Below are 23,278 nucleotides of genomic sequence, written 5' to 3'. Positions count from 1 at the left end.
TTACCTAGGGGTCATATATCAATGTTCCTTGTAAAAGAGTGAAGAAGTTGTGAAAAGTTTGAAGAAAACTCTGGAATTTTAACTATTTAAATGGACTGACTCACTGTGTAGTGTGACAGCTAAAATGAAAATTTAATAACATATGTACATTTAGATCGAGGTTTGTTAACAGTGGCACTATTGACATCTGGGGCCAGATAATTATTTGTTGTGAGGTTTTTCTTGTGCATTGTAGGATGTTTAGCAGCATCTGTGGCCTCTACGTACTAAGTGCCCATAGTACCCCTCAGTTATTACTTTGCAAAATGTCTTGAGACACTTAAAAATATTCTCTGGAACATTGATTTAAAATTTGTAACTCGATAATATGGGATTTGCTATTTCACTCTCCCAACTTGAGCTCTACTGAGAATAAGTGAATACATGAATGTGATTACTGGAGAAGCCAAAATAAACACTAAAGGATATATACACTTCAGAAATAGAAGCACCCCACATCCAGGCTTGGTGGCACACACCTACTCAGGAGGCTGAAGCAAAAGGATCACAAGTTTGAGGATAGCTTGGACAAGTTATGGAGACCCTTTCTCAAAATTTAAAAAGAAAAAAAAAAAAACTTAAAGTATGCTGAGAGCCATAGCTGAGTTGGAATGATGCATGGCATTTTTGCCAGAATGGAGTAGTTGACAGGTGATGCCAGCAAGCCATTGAGATGATAATGGTTATGTTAAGCTGTGTATTCAGTTGTATATTAGACCCCTGCTGTCCGCCTCCAGGAGAGTTCCCATTGGTTGGGGAAGTGCCAGAGGAGGGATTTCTGGTTGGGGTGTGGTGTGTCCGGGAGAACGCCACGTGCACGTGGTGTCCGAGGGAGTGTGGAGAATAAAGGAGTTCCTGTTTTGAACCTACAGGGCTGTGTGGCGGCTTGGTTATTTTGTGCCCAGCCAGACTGCGGCAAAAGGATTGGAGACGTAACTCAGTGGTAGAACTTGTCTAGCATGTTCAAGACCTCAGTAGAGGATATGATAGGGAGTGCCCTGAAGACCTTCATTCCTTGTTTATTTACTCCTGCTGTGTGCATCTAACAAACGGGAATCCTGGATTACAAGCACAACCAATTTGGAGGACAAATGAGATGTAGGGAGGGGGCTTGCCTTTGGCAGGCAGTTGTACAGAGGTAATGGCTTAGGTTTTGATGAGAATAAAGGAAAAAGAAAAGGAGACGCATGAACTTTAAGATAAGGAATGTGAGGGCTGGGGATGTGACTCAAGCGGTAGCGCACTTGCCTGGCAAGTGCTTGGCACTGGGTTCAATCCTCACACCACATAAAAATAAAGATGTGTCCGTCGAAAACTAAAAAATAAATATTAAAAAAATTCTCTCTCTCTTAAAAAAAAATAAGGAACGTGAAGCTGAGAGTTAACTGAGTTAACTAATATCACAGTACTTGAAAGTGGTAGTGTAAAGGTCTGGTGAATCGTCGGAGGGAGAGACCACACAAGAGACTTACTCCATGCAATTGGCAAAAGGGGATTTATTGGGGATCCATTCCAGTGCGCTGGGACTCTGTGCTCACTCAAGAAGGGAGAGCAGCCCAGAGCCCAGAGCAAAGGTCAAGCAGAGCTTAAGTACACTTTTTGGAGAGGGAGGTGGGCTTTGCATACATCAGAACAAATCATCATGAGGCGCAGGGAAATTGAACAACAATTCTGAGACGTGATTGGCACATTCATTGGTGGGAACAGGTTGGGCGGGGGTGATTGGTCATTCCTAAGCGGGTTACACATTCAAACTGGTTGGTTCGGGCCCTGTGACAAACTGCACAGGGCCCTAGGCTAAATGGCCAGTAGGGCGTTGTCTTAACTATCTCAGGAATTTCAGGTTCTGGGTGTAACAGAGGAACTTAATAATACCTAATCTTTTACATTTTAATTCAAGCCTTCCAGCGTAGAAACTTTACCCTTTCAGTAGAAAGTGACCAGAGTTTGGGATCAGTTCCACTTGATCATAAAGACTACTGTTTATTGCTTAGTAACCTGACACTGAAGGTGCAGATGAGGTTTTCTCAGTTTACTTGCCTCTAAGCCCACTATCCTGAGATAGCCAATGTTGACAACTGGCTACTTCCTTCCACTTTTCTTTCTCCTAATTCAGTATATCACTTACATACAATTGCCCAGAACTGACAGGTCAGTAAGTCCTGAGCCAAATCTCTATTTCAGCCTAAACACATACTATGCACACATCTATATAATTTTGTGTAAACAGAGTCCTTTTAGATAGATTCTATATAAATGAGAACCCTATATAACTTGTCTTTTTCAATTTTCTTATCTTTGTGTACCATCCCCCTGTACTCAACAATCACTAGGTGTGTGTTCATTTCTGTACTTATCTCCATGCACATGTGATCCTATCTATGTCAATATCTCTACCTGCTACCAACCCACCTATAAATAGATATAGATATACACTTACACGTATGGGGGTTTTGTTCACTGTATCATTTATATAAAATGGGATTATATTTTGTCTTATGTTTTTCCCCATATTTAACAAAGCTTATAGAAATCTATTGTTATAGAGCTAATTCATTATTTTAATGGTTGCATGATGTAACTATTTCATAATTTATTAACATTCCCCTATTGATGAACATGTACCTTGTTTCCAATTTTCAAAGCTAACAATATGTTCATATATTTAACATTAGGCCCTGAAATTTTATTTTCATAGTATAAATTCCCAAGAATAGGATTCCTGGTTGCATTTTAAATTTATAGTGCTGGATTGGTTAGACTATAATGTTATCTATTTCCTCTAACACCTCAAGAGAGCACCTGTGTGCATTTTTCTATTTTTTTTTCTTGTTGTTTTATTTTGTTATTATTATTTGGTGGTATTGGGTATTGAACTCAAGCGTGGTCTACCAGTGAGCTATATCCCTAGCTCTTTATACAGGGTCTCACTGTTTCCAAGGCAGGCCTTGAACTTGCCATCCTCCTGGTTTGTACCACCAAACCCTGGCTTTTTTGTCATTGTTGATTTGTGAGAGTACCTCATATAATAGAATTGCCATTTATCTTTATTAAATGTTATAGTAACAAAAAATACATAAAAATAAATATATTAGAACAAAATTATATTTTTTCTAATTAATTAATTCTAAAATATATATAAAAGATATATTCTTAAGTGTAATTTGTTTATTGACTTCATGTATCTTCTATTTTTCCTTTTTATAAAACTGAGTTAAGAGAGTATATATTATAATCTAACTTTTGTCCTAATATATTTATTTTTATGTATTATTTGTGAATATAACATTTAATTTTGGGAGGCTGGGGATGTGGCTCAGGCGGTAGCGTGCTCGCCTGGCATGCATGTGGCCTGGGTTCGATCCTCAGCACCACATACAAACAAAGATGTTGTGTCCGCCGAAAACTAAAAAAAAAAATATTAAATTCTCTCTCTCTCTCCTCTCTCTCTCTCTCTCTCTCTCTCTCTCTCTCTCTCTCTCTTTCTCTCTTAAAAAAACATTTAATTTTATATATTTCTTTTGGATAGAGAATCATTTATGCCTATCGCTTATTAAATATACCCACTTTTCACATAAAATTGAAATTTTTCTTTTTTGTATATTAAATTTTCCATTTCTTAATATTCAATAATTCGGTATTAACTAGTCCTTTATTGATTGAGATTGTAGGCTATGGCTCATTCATGTGATAGAGTCTTTTCTTCTCTCTTCTCGGGGAAGCATGGCTTGACTGTAATTCACCTTGCGGCCTGGACTGGAAGCTTTGAGATCATGCTCATGCTGGTTAGAGCTGGAGCAGACCAGAGAGCCAAGAACCAGGTAGGTCTGTGGATCACCCATGGATGTGAGCTCTCACCTCACCTGTGCAGGAGGGAGAAGTTACAAGGCCATATCTTTTCCCTCCCTCTATCCTCAGGATGGAATGAATGCCCTTCACTTTGCAGCTCAGAGTAATAATGTGCACATTGTGGAGTACCTTATTCAAGACCTGCACCTAAAGGACCTGAACCAGCCCGACGAGGTGTGTTTGCAGTGGGGGGAACAGGTTTCACATACACCCCCACTAAACTTAGCTTTCTTCCTTCCTCTGGTGCAGCTACCCAAATAGCAAGCACAGACAGCCCTGGCCTGGTAACCAGTTTCTCTATCACTGTGGCAGACCACAGCACAGAAGGGAAGTGCTGTTGTTGGCAGTGACCCTGGCCTCTGCATGTGGGGAAAACTGGAAGTATGGAGGAAGCAGCTAGATTCCATCTTCTTTATTCTTTCATCCTGTCCAGGATGTGAACAGTGTCTACCCCTTTAAGTATTAGAATGTGTGCCTAAATTTTATTCTTTAATGCATGAACTTTTAAGAATGTATTTGATCCAAAGCTATGAAGTAACCAGTTATGGAATATAATTCAGTTCTACTGTATTTGTCTTTATTCTTTTTCTTTTCTTTTCTTTTCTTTTTGAGGGGGTACTGGGGATTGAACTCAGGGGCACTCGACCACTGAGCCACATCTCCAGCCCTATTTTGTATTTTATTTAGAGATAGGATGTCACTGAGTTGCTTAGGGCCTCGCTTTTGTTGAGGCTGGTTTTAGGCTGGCTTTGAACTCCAGATCCTTCGGCCTCAGCCTCCCAAGCCGCTGGGATTACAGGTGTGCGTAGGTACCATGCCCGGTGTAAGTTAGCTTTATGATGAGCTATTCTGCCCCTTCCAGGTAGACATCACTTCTAAGCCATTCCTATGTAGCAAGTTGGAGCAGTCACTGTTGGGATGCTTAAATGAGGTATTGACTATAAAATGCTTAGCAAAGAGCTAGGTTTAAGGTAAGTGCTCACTATATCATCGTCAAACACCACTTAGTGTTGGTGTGAGGAGGCTGATCTTTGCATTTTGATCCATGCTGAGTAGGTGGCACACCACCTACAGTTTGGATCTGAAACATCCCCCTAAAAGTTCATGTACTGAAGGCTTTGTTCCCAAGGTAGCAGGTGTTCCGAGGTGTGGCGTTTGGAAGGTGATTAGACCATGAGAGCACTAAACTCTTTAATGGAGGTTGTGATGGATTCATACTTTAATAGGCTATTGGGAGGCGGGAGAAACTTTAGGGTGTGGAACCTGTTTGAAGGAAGTATGTCACTAGGGTCATGCCTTTGAAGGGCATATCTTGTTCCTGAACCCTTTCTCTCTCCATCCTTCCTCTCTTGATCATCATTGCTTCTTGACTGCCATAAGGTGGGCAGCTTGCTTCACCATGCCTTTCCACCACGATGTTCTTCCTGCCTTTCCAGAATGATGTCCATAACAATGAAGCCAGGTGACCATTGACCAAAACCTATGAGCCAAGCCGTGCATGGTGGTGCATGCCTGAAATCCCAGTGACTCAGGAGGTGGAGACAGAAGAATGGCAAGCCTCAGAAACTTAGTGAGACCCTCAGCAACTTAGCAAGACCCTGTCTCAAAATAAAATAGTCTGTGGATGTAGCTCAGTGGTAGAGTGCCCCTGGGTTGAATCCCCAGTACCAAATAATATTGGTAATAAATAAATAAATAATACTTGTCAGGTCGATGGCAGTGACTTAGAAACAAAGCACCAAGCAGCCTTCGAGCTGGAAAGAAACATCAATCAGGCACCAACGGAACTACCTGTCAATCCACAGGGTCTCCTGGCCAATCCTGGATCTCAGCCAGTTCCCCAACCAACTCCAGTGGGACAAGGGACTCTAAAACTCCCTTTTCCTGTCCCAAGCCCTTCCTTCCTGCCTTAAGCTCCATAAAAATTCCAGTCCTGTTGAGCCCCCACGCGGTTTCTCCTCAGACCCTCTTCCTATCTGCTCTGTCAGTCTGATAGAGTTCCTCCCAGGAGTGAAATCTCAATAAAGCCTCATTCAGCAGCCTTTTAAATCTGCCTCCTTTTTGGTTGCTGCTGTTGCCTGACCTTACAATATTGTGATCCAAAATAAGTCTTTTCTCTCTTAAATTGTTTTTCTCAGGCATTTTGTCATAGAGATGGAAAGCTGACTAATTCAGCAGGGATGCAGCCTATGAATGAATTCCATTCAGTTCAATTCAGCAGATATTTTTTGAGGGCTGGTTATGTATGATACACACAATTTTTTCTCTTTCCCCTTTCAGTGAACTCTGACTCCCATGGGAGACAGCAGTGTGTGGGAAAGATCTGGCAGGCTGTTGAATTCAAAGGCCAAACAAGTTTACTGGGAGCTTTTCTATTTCTTGAGCTTCAGTTGGTCAGCTGCTTCCTGTCCATTATCATTTCAGCTGGTTTGGGGCTTATCCTGTCTCATGCTTCTTCCTTCTGCTTTGTTTGTTGAAGAAAAGACTGAGGATTCCTGGCAGAGACTGTGCAGAGCCACATATCTATTAAAATATCTTAAGATGGGTTCAGAGACATACAAGGAATGAGTGAATGATAAGACCACTGGGTCATGTAGGGAAAGAAGACTCTCTGAGTCCAATTTTAGTCTTACATGAAAATTATTTAAAAGATCTATCAATGGAAATGACAACAAAATCTCCTCTTTTTACTAAGATATATGAGTGAGGTCAAATATGTTGACAAAAGTCAGTTGGAATTATGGTTGCTAAGGACTGAGGGTGTGTGTGGAGATTTATTGTCTAATAAATTGCTTAATGGGTACAGAATTTTACTTGTGCAAGATGAAAGGATTATGCAGCTAAATGGTTGTGATAGTTACACAGTCATTTGAATATAACTAATACCCCTAATACCACTGAACTATATACTTAATAATGGACAAAATGGTAAATTTTATGTTATGAATATTTTACTACAATAATAAAATGGAAAAAGAAGCCAATTTGGTGCTGGACTCAGGAACTCATGGTCATGTTATTGGATTCAGACGTCTGGTTTGCCTAACGCTGAAGTACCAAAGTTAGAGAGATGAGTGTTGGTAGGAAGGAATGAGGTTTATTCCAAGCCAGCCCTGAAGAAGGTAGAAGGGATAGCTCCTCAAGACTCTATCTTCCTGAGCTCAGGGTTGCATAGGTTTTCTTTGTGGGGAGTTGAGGTAGTGAGGCTTCAGGCTGGGCCAAGTCTGACCTTCCTCAGTGAGGGCCAGTGTCTTCTCCAGGACATCACCATGGATTTCAGCCCCTGAAGTTAGTTACTAAGGACTTGTGTTGCAAAGATCATCTTGGTTCTGTGAATATAAGCAAAGGTTTAGCAGTTAACATCTAGCTGGGCTTCTCATCAGCCAAAAATTTAGAGAGGGGTATGAGAGCAAAAAGGAAGTTGGAGGGGGAGGACAATTTCAAGGGGGCCCCTGCTCAGTCTGTCAGTTCATCAAAATAGGATTGATAGAAAAGACAACTCTATCTTCATAGCACTACTCTTTTGCCTTGATTCTTATCAACAGCAAGTATGGAGAGCCTATTTACTTGCCAGAGTTAGTAAAAATTCTTTTAGATCAGGAGGGAACTCCAGATGCTAACAAGGAAAACTTTACTGGGAGGAGGCTTTTAAAAGAGAATGGACTTCACTGGGCACAAGAGACTTTGGGTGGAGCTGGGGGCATGCAGGGCATTGGGAAATATTTTGAGGTTTCTCCAAGTTCCATAGCCCTGGGAATCCCTCAGCAGGAAGGAGATTAGAGGAGCCAGAAACTTTAGGTAAAGTAGTCTAGATATTTTGAATCTACTTGCGAACTTCCATCTGGTGATCAAAACCAAATACTCAGACGAAAATGTTGAGGAGGGAGGGAAATAGAAAGGAAGGCCTCACCAGCAGTTTCATATATTGGTTGGGCATTTACAAGAATTCGGTGCTACAATGTTTGTTGCTGAAAGCTCAGTCTATGTCCCCAGTGCCCATCCAATAATGAAGACATGGTTTTGAGAAAAAGGAAAAAGGTTTATTGCTTTGCTAACAAAGGAGAAACACTGGGGACTCCTGTCCCCAAAGCTGTTATTCATCAGCAGGAACAGGGGGCTTTTAAAGAGTGACTCAAAGGCTCCATTCCATATGTTCTATGTTGGTGTTGTCATTCACTTATTTATTTAGGAGATAGTCCTTCTGAGATCTTCTGGAAAGATCTTTCTGAGATCTTCCCCAAAGTCTAGATTACTTCATTCCTATGGTGGGTTTGTACTCAAGGACAAATAAACTCTGTCTAGGATGGGAAAGAAAGGTAATCTCTTCTCCTGAGATTAGGGAAAGAAGAGAAAGAAACATGTTCATTTCAAAAATAAATTGCAAAGTAGCGATGGTTATATTTAAAGCCTAAAGTGGACTACTGTCACAGTTGTGTTGGTTCCAACTACAGATGAAAGAGAATATCCAGTGGGCTTTTTTTTTTCCTCTTTATTTATTTATTTTTTCTTTTTCACCTAGTAGTCTCAAGGAGACTGAATTGGAAGTCGTTGGAAGTCAAATGAAAACAAGTTTCTTGTTTTGATGGGGTGGGAAAAGTGAATACAAGGAATTTGAGAAGACATTCATTTTCTCATTCCTCAGCATCCACAGGGGATTGCTTCCAGGACCCTCTTGGATGCCAAAATCTACAGCTGCTCAAATTCTTATATAAAATGGTATAGGATTTACATACAACTTACATATATTCTCCTGGATACTTTAAATCATCTCTGGATTATTTATAATACCTGATAGAGCATAAATGCTATGTAGTTGTCATACTATATTTGTTTAGTGAATGATGACAAGCAAAAATATCTGTACATAGTCAGTACAGACACTTTTTTCCCCAAATACATTGGATATGCAAGTGGTTGAATACACAGATATGAAACCCACAGATACAAAGACCCAACTATATAGACCGGAGGTAACAGTTAGCTAAACATATGATCTGTGGTGTGTATGGAGAATTCACCCAGTGTCATACTCCATGCCCCACATCAGTGCCACAGCTTCAGGTTGAATGTAGCTCTCAGTACTTTTGACCTCATTCCACATATTCTTTCCCCACTGAAATCTTTAGTTATTCAGGTTTCCCCATATGCTGGAGTTGTTTTAAATTCATCATCCCAAGTAAGAAAAAATGTTATGGGATGTGAATGTGCATAGGGAGAAATTATGGAACTATTGTGATGGGTTTCCCTGGGTGACATCTCAAGGATGCCTATGATAAACAGTATCGGTGGGACTTTGGTGTCTGTTTGCAATTTTTTGCTGAATTAGATAACCCTGGCACTAAATTTAGAGCTAAAATTTTTTTTTATTAAATAATTTCAGCCCCTAAGGTTTGTTCACAAGCAAAAAAAAAAAAATAAGTGCAATGATTTAAAACATTAGGTTAAATACACATTGAGTAATGAAAACAGGAATAAGAATCCTGGATCCTCCTTATTTTAATTGGGAAATGGAATCAGGATCCTGAGCCAGGGAGGCATGGTGATCTGTCCCAGGCCTTGTTGCTGAAAGCTTGGTCCTGTCCCTGATGACAATCCAATAATGAGGACATACATGGCTTTGAGGAAAAGGAAAAAGAAGCTTTATTGTTTTGCTAGCAAAGGAGAAACACAGGGGACTCCTGTCCCAGAGGCTGTGATTCTGCCTCTGGAACAGGGAGCTATTAAAGAAGTGGCTCAAAGGCTACATTCCATGTGTTCTCTGTTGGAGTTGTAATTCACTTGTTAATTTGGGTATAGTCATTTCTGAAATCTTCTGGTACCATCCTCCAAATCTGGATTACTTCATTCCTATGGTTGATATCTACTGAAGGACAGATAAATCTGCCTAAAATGGAGAAGAAAGGTAATCCTGTTTCCCCTGAGATTAGGGAGGATCAGAGAAAGAGGAAGAGAGAAACATGTCCTTTTTAAAATCAGTTGCAGTGCCAGTGCAGCAAGGGTTATATTCAAAGCATCAAGTGAACCACTGTTACAGCCTGAAGCCCGGGCCTCCATCCCACTCTGTTATCTTCCTGGTTGAAGAGTCTGCCTTCCAAATGAAGGAAGTCCTAGGAGACAGCCCTACTCAAACAAATTAAAATGTTTAAGAACTGAAAGAAGGAAATAGAGAGAGAGGAGAGGTGGCTCAGCAGCTACACAGGGCGGAGTGGAGACTGAGACCCCATTTTCAGCCTGTGTACATAGGAAAGTGAAGAAGGGGGGATTAGGGAAGGGCCTTTCAGGTGTTTTCAGTCCTAGATAACAATTTCCTTTCTCATAAAGACGGAGTGTTTGGGATTTCTTTTCTTGACAACTGAGTATTGATGGGGGTTTAGGTCAGGCTGAGTCAGAGTGACCTTGAGGTGACTTGTTCTAAGACAGAGGTATGTTTCAATACAGCATAGCCTGTGTCAATTTCTTCCTAACAAGAAGAAACTATTTTTTTTGGAAAAATGTATAAGTCTTTGAAATTCCTTTTGTTATTTTACCTAATAACATGTACTAGTTGGGAGAAAAGATTTATATCATTTCACTATCACCTCATCTTAATTTATGCTTTTTTTTTTTTTTTTTTTTTTTGGTGCTGAGGATTGAACCCAGGGCTTGTGTATGCAAGGCAAGCACTCTACCAACTGAGCTATATCCCCAGTGCCGTGCCACCTTTTGATGTACTTATAAGATAGTAAACATTCTTATTTTGTATATTTTGGTTTTTACATTTTTTTCTTGATGACTACATTTTTGAATTTTTTTAGTTGTAGGTAGACACAAGGCCTTTATTTTTATCTATTTATCTATTTATTTATTTATTTATTTTTCAGTGTGGCGCTGAGGATTGAACCCAGTGCCTCACCTACACTAGGTGTGCACTCTACCATTGAGCCACAACCCCAGCCTCTGATGATTACACTTTTATTTTTTTTTTTATTTTTATTTTTTGATTACACTTTTAAAAGGCACTAAAAGTTCAAAGTCATTGCTATTTTCTTGGAGAGGAATATGCTTCATCTGCAGTAATTGTAGTCTTCTCAGACCCTCCCATGTCTTAGACTTTGGGAGTGGATACTATCTCTTTATTTAGCTATGTAAAGATACAAAGCTTTGTAGCAACCAGGGTAAAAGAGAAATGTTATTTTAAAGTTGAACAGATCTCTGATCCTTCCAGTGGGTTATGATTTACCAACCCCCCAACTCATTCAGGAATATGATCCTCAGAGTCAAATGCTAATGGTATTAAAAGGGTGAAAACTTAATCTAACTGATGTTTAGAGGGGGAAGCCTCTGGGAAGTTTTTAAGACTAAATAAGGTCATTGCATAGAATCTCCATGATTGAGTCCTCATGGCTTTTTGCGTAAAGGGAGGCACACACACCCTTCCTATCTTTTGCCATAGGACCCCATGCACTGCCTCAGGACTCTGTCAGCAGGAAGGTTATTACCACAGGAGGCCTCTAGACCTTGCACTTTTAGAACCATGAACCAAAATTAACTTTTCTTTATAACATATCCAGCGTTTGGAATTTCATTATAACAATGAAAAATAGACTAATTCTATCCCCAAACCAATAAAGATGTATTAGAATCCTTTCTGTTACAACCACAAAACTCCATCTTATTCTAGATTAAGAAATACAGGTAATTTATTAACTCCTAACTAAAGTGTTTGAGGGTGTATCTGAATGGTTTCAGGCTTGACTGGATCCAGTTTTTCTTCTCTCCTAGACTTTGGTTGGCTATGTATTGTCATTATTCATAGATATACTCTTCAGACAGTGGGAAAGGTGGCTATTAGCAGCCTCAGGTTTATATCCTTGTGGATTTTATCAGTAAGAAAGAAAAATCCTCTCTCATCAAATGTTGACACACAAATCTCAGAAATAATTGTTAGGCCCTGTTTGAATCATATGCTTCATACTGAAACAATCACTGTGGTTACATGATCAACATGGATTATGTGATCACCTCTTGGGACAGGAGGCAGACAGGTAAGACCTGGTGGTTGGCAGCACTAATTGCACCAAATGGCGCGTGTGTGCGTGGATACGTGTGTGTGTGTGTGAGTGCGTGTGCGTGCATGTATGTGTGTGTGTTTTGTAGGGAGTTCTCCAGAGGAAAACAAAAGTGCTATTGCTAGAAGAAATAAGGGCAAAAGCAATAAATGTCCACGCAGGGCATACATGCTCAAAAGGGCACACACAGCATGCTCACAGTGTTTATGGTCTTTGTAAGTAAAGAACTAACAAAAACGCTTCACCTGCTGCATGCAAATTTAAACTTTGGTTAACTTTCTGGCTTGTGTCCTTGCAAAGTAGGTAAAGATAGAAGATTTACTACCTTACTTAGCAACATTGCTTCTGATAAAAGGACCCTTAATTAGTGCATTATATCTGGGCTGGGAGGAGCTAAAGATGAATTTTAAGTACCCAAGGAAGCCAGACTGTGGATTTTTCTTGTATATAGTGATTGTTGTAACCAGCAACATGTCTTATGGGGACCCTGGAAGGTGCACCCAAGGGATGGTTATAAGAAATATTTGTTCCTGTGGGCCTTCTAAGCTGAGGTGGCTCCCATACCCATGTAATGTGGCTTTTACAACTAAGTCACTTTGCAACTAAGCTGTCACCTGAAGGGCCAAAGACAATAACTCCTGTGTGGACCATGATATGAAGAGGCACTGCTGACATCAATAAGCTGCAGCTTCTGTCCTACATTTTCTGAGCAGTTTGCTGCCAAATGTGGCCTGTGATAATTGCTTGAGTCTGAAGTATTTAGATGAACCTAAAATGATACCCTGGTGCACATTTAAATTACTCTCATAGTTCTGTGATGTAGGGAAGTTGCTTTAAGGAAGCCCTTCAGTGACATGACAGAAACCCAACCCAAACTATTTTAAGGAGAAAAAAAAAAGGCTTTATGTTTCAGTCAAAGTAGTCATATGAATGGCTCAAGTATGCCTGAATCCAGGAACTCAAATGATATCGTCAGGGCTCCTTTTTTTTTTTTTTTTTTTAAGAGAGAGAGAGAGAGAATTTTAATATTTATTTATATTTTCTTAGTTATCAGTGGACACAACATCTTTGTATTGTATGTGGTGCTGAGGATCGAACCCGGGCCGCACGCATGCCAGGCGAGCACGGTATTGCTTGAGCCACATCTCCAGCCCCATCATCAGGGCTCTTAATCTCTTTCTTCTTTTCAGTTTGCTTTGCACTGTGCTAGTTACTGATATCTTAGCTGATGACACCAAAAGAAAAATAATATGTGTCCAGAAAAAGAAATAAGAAAGAAAGAAAGAAAGAAAGAAAGAAAGAAAGAAAGAAAGAAAGAAAGAAACCAACCAACCCACAGATGACTCTGATTGACTGGCCTGATGTGGCATGTGATCATTATCATTTTGCTATATTTAAAATGGAATCCTGGGCTGGGGATGTGGCTCAAGCAGTAGCGCGCTCGCCTGGCAAGTGTGCGGCCCAGGTTCGATCCTCAGCACCACATACAAAGATGTTGTGTCCGCCGAAAACTAGAAAATAGATATTAAAAAATTCACTCTAACTCTCAAAAAATAAATAAATAAATAAAATGGAATCTTGTCTTCTGGCTGTGAGGAAGTACCTCCTCTGATGCTTGGGAGGGTCTATTCTTCTTTTATTTTATCCTCTTATTCTTATTTCTAAAATTTTTAAAAATTTGTTTTAATTAGTTATGTATGACAGTAGAATGCATTTTTTAAAAATATTTATTTTTTAGTTTTTTGGTAGACACAACATCTTTATTTTATTTGTATGTAGTGCTGAGGATCAAACCCAGTGCCCCATGCATGCCAGGGCAGTGTGCTACCTACCGCTTGAGCCACATCCCCAGCCCAGTAGAATGCATTTTGATACATTATATATAATGGAGTATTTTCTCATTCTTCTGGTTATACATGATGTAGAATCCCACTGGTCATGTAGTTATATATGTACATAGGGTAATAATGTCTGATTCATTCTACTATCCTTCCTACCCCCATATCCTTCCCCTCCCTTCAGTCCCTTCTACCTAATCTAAAGTAACTCTATTCTTCCCTAGCCACCCCCAATGTGAATTAGCATCCGCATATCAGAGAAAACTTTCAGCCTGGGAGGGTCTCTTTTGAACAGTGCTTCTCTTTGTTCCCATGAAACTGAGTCCATGTTTTGAGTGACAGCCCAAAATTGAATCTGATTTGGGGTCAGAAATCCTGTCAACTCCCTCCCCTAATTAGTTTGAAATGCTATGACCAGAAGGACCTTGCTGACCACCTCGTTACCCTTAAAATGTTGTCAAGTGTGTAATAAATGCTAGAGTTTGTGATTTATTTTCAGAGAGGAAGGAAACCATTTCTTTTGGCAGCCGAGAGAGGCCACGTTGAAATGATAGAAAAACTCATCTTTCTCAATCTGCATACTTTGGAAAAGGACAAGGTGAGCTTGATTTTGATTTCTTTGCTGAAAGGGTAGTAACAATTGGTGTGTAGATTTGGTAATGGCATTTTGGCCCACAATAGATTTGGAGATTTGAACTATCCAGGTGAAATCCATTCAGTTTTGCTATGGATTACCTAGATTGGCAGTTTTGTTCCATAAATGCTTTGAATTCAGTTGACTATGTGGATACTTTCCCACTGTCAACTGCAACCCTCTCCCCTCCTCCCCTGAGGTCTGCTGTGGACTCAAATCTCACATAATTGGGAAGGGGAAAACACCAGGGTATATGTCTGTATCTATATCAACATCTTTAAATTTTTTTTTAGTTATAGATGGACACAATATATTTACTTTTTTTATTTATTTTTATGTGGTGCTGAGGATCGAACCCAGTGCCTTACATGTGCAAGGCAAGCGCTTTGCCACTGAGCCACATCCCAGCCCTATATGAACATCTTTGATGATTTTCTTAAGAGAAATTCCTATATTGTGGAATTGTGGATAAAGGGTTCTACACTTCTAAAATTCTTTTGAAGCAGGCTGTGGTAATGCACATCTGTACTCCCAGTAGCTCAGGAGACAGAGGAAGGAGGATAGCAGGTTCAAAGCCAGTCTCAGTAACTTAGTGAGGTTGTAAGCAACCTTGGGAGACCCCCGTCTCAAAATAAAAAATAAAAAGGCTGGGGATATCGTTCAGTAATTAAGAGCCCTTGAATTCAATCCCTCGTACCAAAAAAGTAGAAAATAAAAAATAAAATTAAGAAAATAAAATTATTTCCTAACATATCATATGATATATGTTACTAAAATTACCTCTGAGAAATCTTTAACTAGTTCACCCTCACATGGGTTATGTGGAATTACTTTTATTCTCCCACATTTTGCTAGTAAACTGATAAGAAAGGTGAACAAGGAGTATGAATGGATTTTTTTTCCTTACTGATTTTTTTTCCTTCCTTCACTTAGCTATATCTTCATTTAAAACTTAAAAATACACAAACCTTAAAAAAAAAAACTGTAGATAATGTGGCCCACATTCTGATCTGTGGCTTTAACCAAAAAGAAAGCTTCTAAAAGTCCCACTGCAGCCCTGCAGCCCTGACAATTGGAGGGGTGTGCTCCTTGGCACAGGAGATTCTACCTGCATTGTGTCTCTGTTGCAGGAAGGAAACACTGCCTTGCACCTGGCTGCAATGCATGGCCACAGTCCTGCAGTGCAGGTGCTGCTAACTCAGTGGCAGGAAGTCAATAGGACCAATGAGGTATGTGGAAGTACTCATTCCAGTTAGACTCAGGACTTAAATGGGGAAGGGTCAGAGGAACAGCTTCAAGAACGGAATCGGAGGAAGACAAAGATATTAGTGCCACAGCCAGTAAATGTGATGCTAAAATATTTCTACTTTTTGACTCAAGGTATTCCATAACACTTCATTTGTTAACCCATTCATTTATGCACCCGATTATTAAAAAAAAAAAAAAAAACTATTTGTGGAATAGGTAAAATCTGCGTTCTTATGCTAGAAGCCTGCAGGAAAGGAAAGGCATGCCAGAAAAATAATAATGCAGTTATAGTTGTATATGCCATGAGGACACAAAAGAAAATCATTTCAGAAATTACAGTCTTCACAAGGAGGCGATGTATTATCTGGACCGTGGCATTTGAATGGACATTGGCAGGAGGGGTTTTGAGAAAGGCATGAGTGTAGAGTATTTCAGAGAAGAGCCTAGCAAAGAAACTGATGCATGGAAGAGCATGGTTTGTCCTGGGATGATTACACTCAGAGTGAGAATCGAGGGACTGGGAAAGGAGGAAGTTGAGTGGAGTGCAGCAGATAAATGATGAAGGGCTCTGCTTACCAGGGAGAGGCTTTGCCTTTGACCTAAGTACCAGCAGAGGGTAAAGAGTTTTAAGCAGTGAAGAGGGATAGGAACCATCTTGGGTATAGATGAACTGTGAATATGACACAAAACTACTTTCTTACTAACTAGACCATTTATTTTATGCTTCTTGAAAGAGGTGTTTTGACTTTCATCTTAGATTTTTAAAAATCATACACATATAAAGTAAGTAAATAAGTTGTTTAAATATTCCTTAACTTCAAGTTGACTTGGATTCTTCAGAATCACTTTCCTATTCAGAACCATTTCATCTTTGCCTTCAAAGGTGTGTGTGATGTTGTGTTTATGTGTCCACATAATAAGTATAACCCACTATTTTTTTCTAGTCCACCAACATCCATTCTGAAATAATGCACATACTCCAACAATGACAGCTATCTCATGTCTGCCTTCTGCTTGACTGAGATTGTGAGATGAATCTCAATTTCAGATGTTCACATGTGAAATAACATATGTCTTAGAATTGATGGAGTATGGTCATAAAAAGTAGCAACTATGGACTATATAATGAAAATTGAAGGCTATACATGTAAGCATGATGATGCCTGGGAGAAATCACTGATCCCTTTGGTCCAGAGATACCCACCAGAAGAGTCCCATGCATCCCTGAATACTCTGAATCCACCAGTATCTATTTGGATGATCTTGGGTACATTACACAGGTCCTGTTAGCCTCCATTTCCTCAGCTGTAAAATAAACTTGTAGGAAGATAAGGAAGTTTGAATGGAAAGTCTGTGTCATTTACTTAATACTGGGAATAGTGCTGGGCACATGTATAAACCAAGTGGTATTTATTCTTTTCACTTTTCATTGTACCTATGTTATCACAGGTACAATCATTGGGATCATGGTTTCCACATGTATGTGTAGTATGCAGTATTATCAAGCTTTTTTCTTCTCTTCCAGTTCCTGGGAGAATGTAAGCCAGATTTTCAGCCAAGGATCATAGGAAAAAAATAGAGCCTTTAATTTGTTTATCTTTGTGTGTGTTCACTCTTGTCTGACCTTGGCATAATGATGATCAGGTTTAGTTGGTGTGAATAACTTAAACAAGATTCCAGGTGGTTTAGTTCGCTTTTTCGCCACTGGGATCAAAAGACCTGACAAAAACAATTTTAGAGGAGAAAAAGTTTATTTGGTGCTCACAGTTCCAGAGGTCTCATCCATAGACAGCCAACTCAACTCTGTTGCTCTGAGCCCAAGGTGAGGCAGAGCATGACGGCAGAAGGGCATGGAGAAGCAAAATAGTTCAGGACGAGGCAATCAGGAAGCATAGACAGCTCCATTCAGCAGGGATAAAATATAAACCCTAAAGAGAGGCCCCTAACGAGAGGCCCCTCCTCCAGCCCACTCTACTTACTTACAGTTAACCATCCAGTTAATCTGTAGATCAATCCACTGATTAGGTTAAGGTTGTCTTAATCCAACCATTTTACTTCTGAGAATTCTTACATTGTCAACACATGAGCTTTTGAGAGATACCTCATATCTAAACACTAAAACCAGCAATTTGAACTTCTTGAATGAGAGTTATGAATCATCCATTAAACTCAAAAAGAACACGAAGGGCTGGGGTTGTAGCTCAGCAGTAGAACGCTTGCCTAGCACGTGTGAGACCCTGGGTTCGATCCTCAGCACCACATAAAAATAAATAAATAAGATAAAAGTATTGTGTCCATCTACAACTGAAAAAAAAATTTTTAAAAATTAAAAAAAGAACATGAATTACTTAGGGTAAATCTTAGATGTGATTGATCTTCACATATCACTACAGAAGTTGTCTAAACCTATTCTTGCTTCCATAACAAAATACATTATACTTGGTATTATTTTTTCTTTTTGGCACCAGGGATTGAACCCAGGGGCACTTAACAACACTGAGCAATATTCCCAGCCCTTTTATATATTTTATTTGGATACAGGGTCTCACTGAGTTCCTTAGGGTCTCACTAAACTGCTGGGACTAGATTTGACCTCAAGATCCTCCTGCCTCAGCCCTCTGAGCCATTGGGATTTCAGTTGTGCCACTGCATCCAGTTAGACTGGGTAATTTTTAAAAAATTCTAATTTGTTATGTATTGACAGCAGAATGCATTACATTTCATATTACACATTTAGAACACAATTTTTCATATCTCTGGTTGTACAAAGTAGAGTCACACCATTCATGTCTTCATACATGTACTTAGGGTAATGATGTCCATCTCATTCCATCGACTTTCTCACCCCCATCCCCTTCCCACCCTCCCTGTTGCTCTATCTAGAGTTTGTCTAATCCTCCCATGCTCCGCCCCCCCAACCCCATTATGAATCAGCATTCTTATATCAGAGAAAACATTCAGCATTTGTTTTTTGGGGGATTGGCTTACTTCACTTAGCATTATGTTCTCCAACTCCATCCATTTACCTGCAAATGCCATGATTTTATTCTCTTTTAATGCTGAATAGTATTTTGTTGTGTATATATACCACATTTTCATTATCCATTCATCTACTGAAGGGCATCTAGGGTGGTTCCACAATTAGCTATTGCGAATTGTGCTGCTATAAACATTGATGTGGCTGTGTCCCTGTTTTTAAGTCCTTTGGATATAGACCGAGGAGTGAGATAGCTGGGTCAAATGGTGATTTCATTACCAGGTTTTCCAAGGAATCTCCATACTGCTTTCCATATTGGCTGCACCAATTTTTGGGTCAATCAACAATGTATGAGTGTGCAGACTGGGTGACTTCTAAATTATAGAATGCATTGCTCACAATTCTGAAGGCTTGAAGTCCAAGACAAGATGAAAGCAGGTTTGGTGCCTGTTGAAGACTGCTCTCTGCTTTCAAGATGGTAACTTGTTGCTGTGTCCTTGTGTGGAAGAAGGAGTGAATGCTGTTTCCTGATGTGGAAGAGAGTAGAAATGCCAAATAGACTCTCTCAAACCCTTTTAGAAAGCCACAGATCACATTCGTGAGGATGGAGCTTGACCTGGTCACCTTCTAGAGGCTCCCACCTCTGAACATTATTGCATTCAGGATTAGGCTTCAACATGAATTTTGGAGGGACACAAACATTCAATCATAGCAGAGATCAAAATCTATAATTATAGGATTTAATACAAACCTTCTTTATCTACTTATGTTTGCTCTGATCGAGTACTTTAACATTGGAATGTGTGCACATGGATTTCATTCACTTTTTAGCTATTTTGGAGTCAAGATACACTGGAGAAAACACAAAGTCCAACACACTTTAATTGCATATTAGGGTAGGTTTCAATTGCACAAGTAAAAGTGTACAGTGATAATATTATCCTTTTGAATGAGACCTGAAATATTCATATGTCATTGAAGTCTCTGTTTTCTGTTCTAAGCTGTTGCCAGATCAGTGAGAGTAGCCCATAAAATCATGCTCCAGAGCAGTGTTCTCCAAACATTCTTGGTAGCAAACTCACATCAAAAAAGAAAGTCAGGCATGCCTTTATTACATACATTTATAATTTAATTAATTATTATAAAACATGCCAGAACTAGATTTTTTTAATTTGAGAAAAAAATATAAAACATAAATAGTAGTTTTATATTTTTTCACACTAAAGGATTATCTTATATTCATCTTGTATTATATTATATTATCTTGTATTCAACTTATATTCATCATTTTGCCCTTTCAGTTTTCTTTGTGTATGTGTGTATATTTAAAATATACATTTTAAAAAGAATATATATGGATGTGTATGTATGTATTTGTATGTGTTGTGTGTGTGTGTATATATAACACATTTATTTTTAAACACAAATATGTTTTTAGCACCTGCCCAGAATTCATTTAAGTAAGCTTTGGCTCTTGGACATTTAGTTTATTTTAATCTTTTTTATATTGTCAAGAAACTCTTTGTATATAAACATTGGTTTGAATTTCTTACTCTTTCCTTTGGGTATGTTCTTAGAGGTTGATTTTTGGGTCAAAAATATGAACATTGACTAGGCTCTTGATACATCAAAGTGGTGAATTCCTTATCTTCCTTGTTTTTATCTGTTCTAATTAGTATACGTGACAGTACAATGCATTTTGGATTTATCATATGTCAATGGAGTATACCTTCTCATTCTTCTGGTTGTACATGCTGTAGAATTACAGTGGACATGTAATCATATATGCATTTTTCCTTTTTTTTTTTTTGCAAATATTTTTCCCTTTGGAATTTGCCTTTTGGCATCTTTTTTCCTGGAAAAATGAGAAGACAGATTATGCAGAGTGATTCCTTTTTAGGTAGATTGCAGGCCTTAGGCACTGTGGTGCAGTATTCTCACTTTGTCAGATCAGAGCACTGGTTCTGTGCTCCTGCCTCTCTGTTAACATGATTGCTTACTCCTAATCAGCTACAAGTACAACCTATGGACTTACCAAGTGCACTTGTTAAGTAGGATAATGTTTTAGGGGTAAATGGTTAAAAAGTGGGAAAGGAATTCTGCATTTCTTTCATGATTTTAGGAAAGAGTTTGCATGAGGAAGGGGACATATCCAAGCAGCTATTACGTGAGACCAATTATTTCTTTTTCTTTTATGTTTTGGTCTAAACAAAACTCTCAACTTTTTTCCACTTTCATTTACCATAAGTTTCAGAAAACTGAAGTACTGAATCACTTTTTAAAAGACTAGTATTGCTTTTTAAACAACATGAAACATTTGAAATCATTTGTAAAGATTCAAGCTGTTAACTTGGTGCAATTATACTTCTAATTTTATATGTTTCATACTGCATTATAATTCCTTGTTCCCAAAATTATCTTTCTTAATAGTCTGTTACTTTCTTGTGGGATGGATCTGTGTCCAGTCCATCTTTCCAATCCCAATTCATATAGCCTAATAAGTGTTTGATAGAAAGGTTAGTAGAGGTTAATTATGAATGGTGGATGAAAAGTCTTAAATAGAGTAGACAGTGCCAGCTTTGAAGTCAAACACTGGACTCATGTCCTGGCTTTGTCAGTTTTAATCTGAGGTTTAGTTTTCTGATCTGTAAAATGAAGATAATATTAACCCTGACTTCACAAGATTGTTGTATGATTTGGCTGTGCCAAAGCATATCATCTTGGCAGTATACGTTGGCACATAGATGCTGGATGATATCCATTTAAAAAAATAAAGTGGTTCATTTTACAGTAGATGGGGTAGGGAGAGAAGATGGGAGGGGAGGGAAGGGGGGATAGTAGGGGATATGAAAGGTAGCAGAATAAATAGTCACTAATATGGCATTATGTAAAAATGTGGATGTGTAACCGATGTGATTCTGCAATCTGCATTTGAGGTAAAAATTGGGAGTTCATAACCCACTTCAATCTAATGTATGAAATATGATATGTCAAGAGCTTTGTAATGTTGTGAACAACCAATAAAAAAAAGAAAATAAAAAAAAGAAAAAAGAAAAAAAAATAAAGTGGGCTGGGGATGTGGCTCAAGCAGTAGCGTGCTCGCCTGGCATGTGTGCGGCCCGGGTTCGATCCTCAGCATCACATGCCAACAAAGATGTTGTGTCCGCCGAGAACTAAAAAATAAATATTAAAAATTCTTTCTCTCTCTCTCTCCTCTCTCACTCTCTCTTTAAAAAAATAAATAAATAAAGTACAACCAATGTGATCCTGCAATCTGTACACGTGGAAAAATAAGATTAAGATTACATACCTCATTTGAATCAAATGTATGATATATCAAGATCATTGTAATGTTTTGAGCAACTAATAAAAAAATTTAAAAAAAGAAAGAACTTAACTCATTGTGAAAAAAAAATAAGTACAAAAGGTATAGAGAAAGCACACTGTTTCTCAAAGTGATTTCATTCCACTGCAAGGGGCATTTAATTTTTAACTTATTTTCTCTTTTGTTAGAATGGAGAAACACCATTCTTTTTGGCAGTTGAAGGAGGTCATGAAGAATGCAGCAAAGTGCTACTGGCAGCAGGAAGTGATATCAACATTCCAAATAAAGTATGTGCCTTGGGCTCCATTCACTTACACAGTGGGTGGGGGACTTAGATGGTTCTTTGGTACCTCTGGCCCTGCATTGATCACTCGCTGGGTTCTTGTAGAATTAATGTTTATATTATGTTTTGTTTTGAGTAAGAATGATTTACCTCTGACATTCTCCATTCACATCTCCTCAAAAGCAATGCCATTCCTCCCATTCATCTGGGGAAGGAATAAATGAAAACTGGACAAAAGGAGCAAGTACTTGTCACATCTTAAAGACAGGCACTTTTACTCTACTTTGTTTTCTCCATGGCAACTAACACATTCCTGTTTCATATACTGTAGATGTTAAAAAAATAGAAGTTGATTGTGTGAAAACTCAAATGATCATTTCAAGCCTGGGGCCTGAAGAAGGCAGGATGGTGCCGCCTTCTAAATACAGAGTACTTTTGTATTAGTGATGCTGCAAGAGCCTTTGAAACTCTCAAGACTATTATCTTCACTTTTTAAAAGAACAGATAGCAAAAATGAATGTTAAAAATTCTCTCTCTCTCTCTCTCTCTCTCTCTCTCTCCCTCTCTCTTTAAAAAAATAAAAATAAAAAAAATAAAAGAACAGATAGCTATAATTTGAAAAGCTAAGGAACTGTGTTAGTCAGGTTTTTTTTTTTCCTACTGTGACCAAAAGAACAATTTTAAAGGAGAAAAACTTTATTTTGCTCATAGTTTCAGAGGTCTCAGTCCATTGATGGATGGCTCCATTGCTCCATTGATGGATGGGTCCAAGGTGAGGCAGAACATCATGGCAGGAGAGTGTGGTGGAGAAAAGCAGCTCAGGACATGGCTACCAGGAAGCAGAGACACCACTCCCCTCAACAAAGACAAAATATAAACCTGAAGGGTACACGCCCAGTGACCTATTTCCTCCAGCCACACCCTACCAGCCACTCAGTTAATCCCTATTAGTAGATTAATGCACTCATCAGGTTAGGGTTCTCTTAACCCAATCATTTCACTTCTAAACTTTGTTGCATTGTCTCGCCCATGAGCTT

General features: G+C 38.9%; 1 protein-coding gene across 6 annotated transcripts in view; it reads left to right on the top strand.

Annotated features, from left to right (window-relative positions):
- The window catches only part of Ankdd1b (ankyrin repeat and death domain containing 1B), a 68,393-nt gene that overhangs the window by 17,514 nt on the left and 27,601 nt on the right, over nucleotides 1-23,278 (top strand). For 3 of the 6 annotated variants that reach the window (XM_078043327.1, XM_040272402.2, XM_078043328.1), the window contains 5 exons: nucleotides 3,762-3,860; nucleotides 3,958-4,062; nucleotides 14,274-14,372; nucleotides 15,539-15,637; nucleotides 22,147-22,245. In XM_078043327.1, the coding sequence (XP_077899453.1) occupies nucleotides 3,762-3,860; nucleotides 3,958-4,062; nucleotides 14,274-14,372; nucleotides 15,539-15,637; nucleotides 22,147-22,245 (501 nt within the window). The remainder of the gene's footprint in view (nucleotides 1-3,761; nucleotides 3,861-3,957; nucleotides 4,063-14,273; nucleotides 14,373-15,538; nucleotides 15,638-22,146; nucleotides 22,246-23,278) is intronic. The other 3 variants (XM_078043336.1, XM_078043339.1, XM_078043333.1) reach the window with 2 other exon arrangements.

The sequence above is a fragment of the Ictidomys tridecemlineatus genome, chromosome 1, assembly GCF_052094955.1.
Source record: "Ictidomys tridecemlineatus isolate mIctTri1 chromosome 1, mIctTri1.hap1, whole genome shotgun sequence".
Lineage (NCBI taxonomy): Eukaryota > Metazoa > Chordata > Mammalia > Rodentia > Sciuridae > Ictidomys > Ictidomys tridecemlineatus.
Note: the sequence above shows the minus strand (reverse complement) of the source record. Positions and strands in the feature narration are given on the sequence as shown.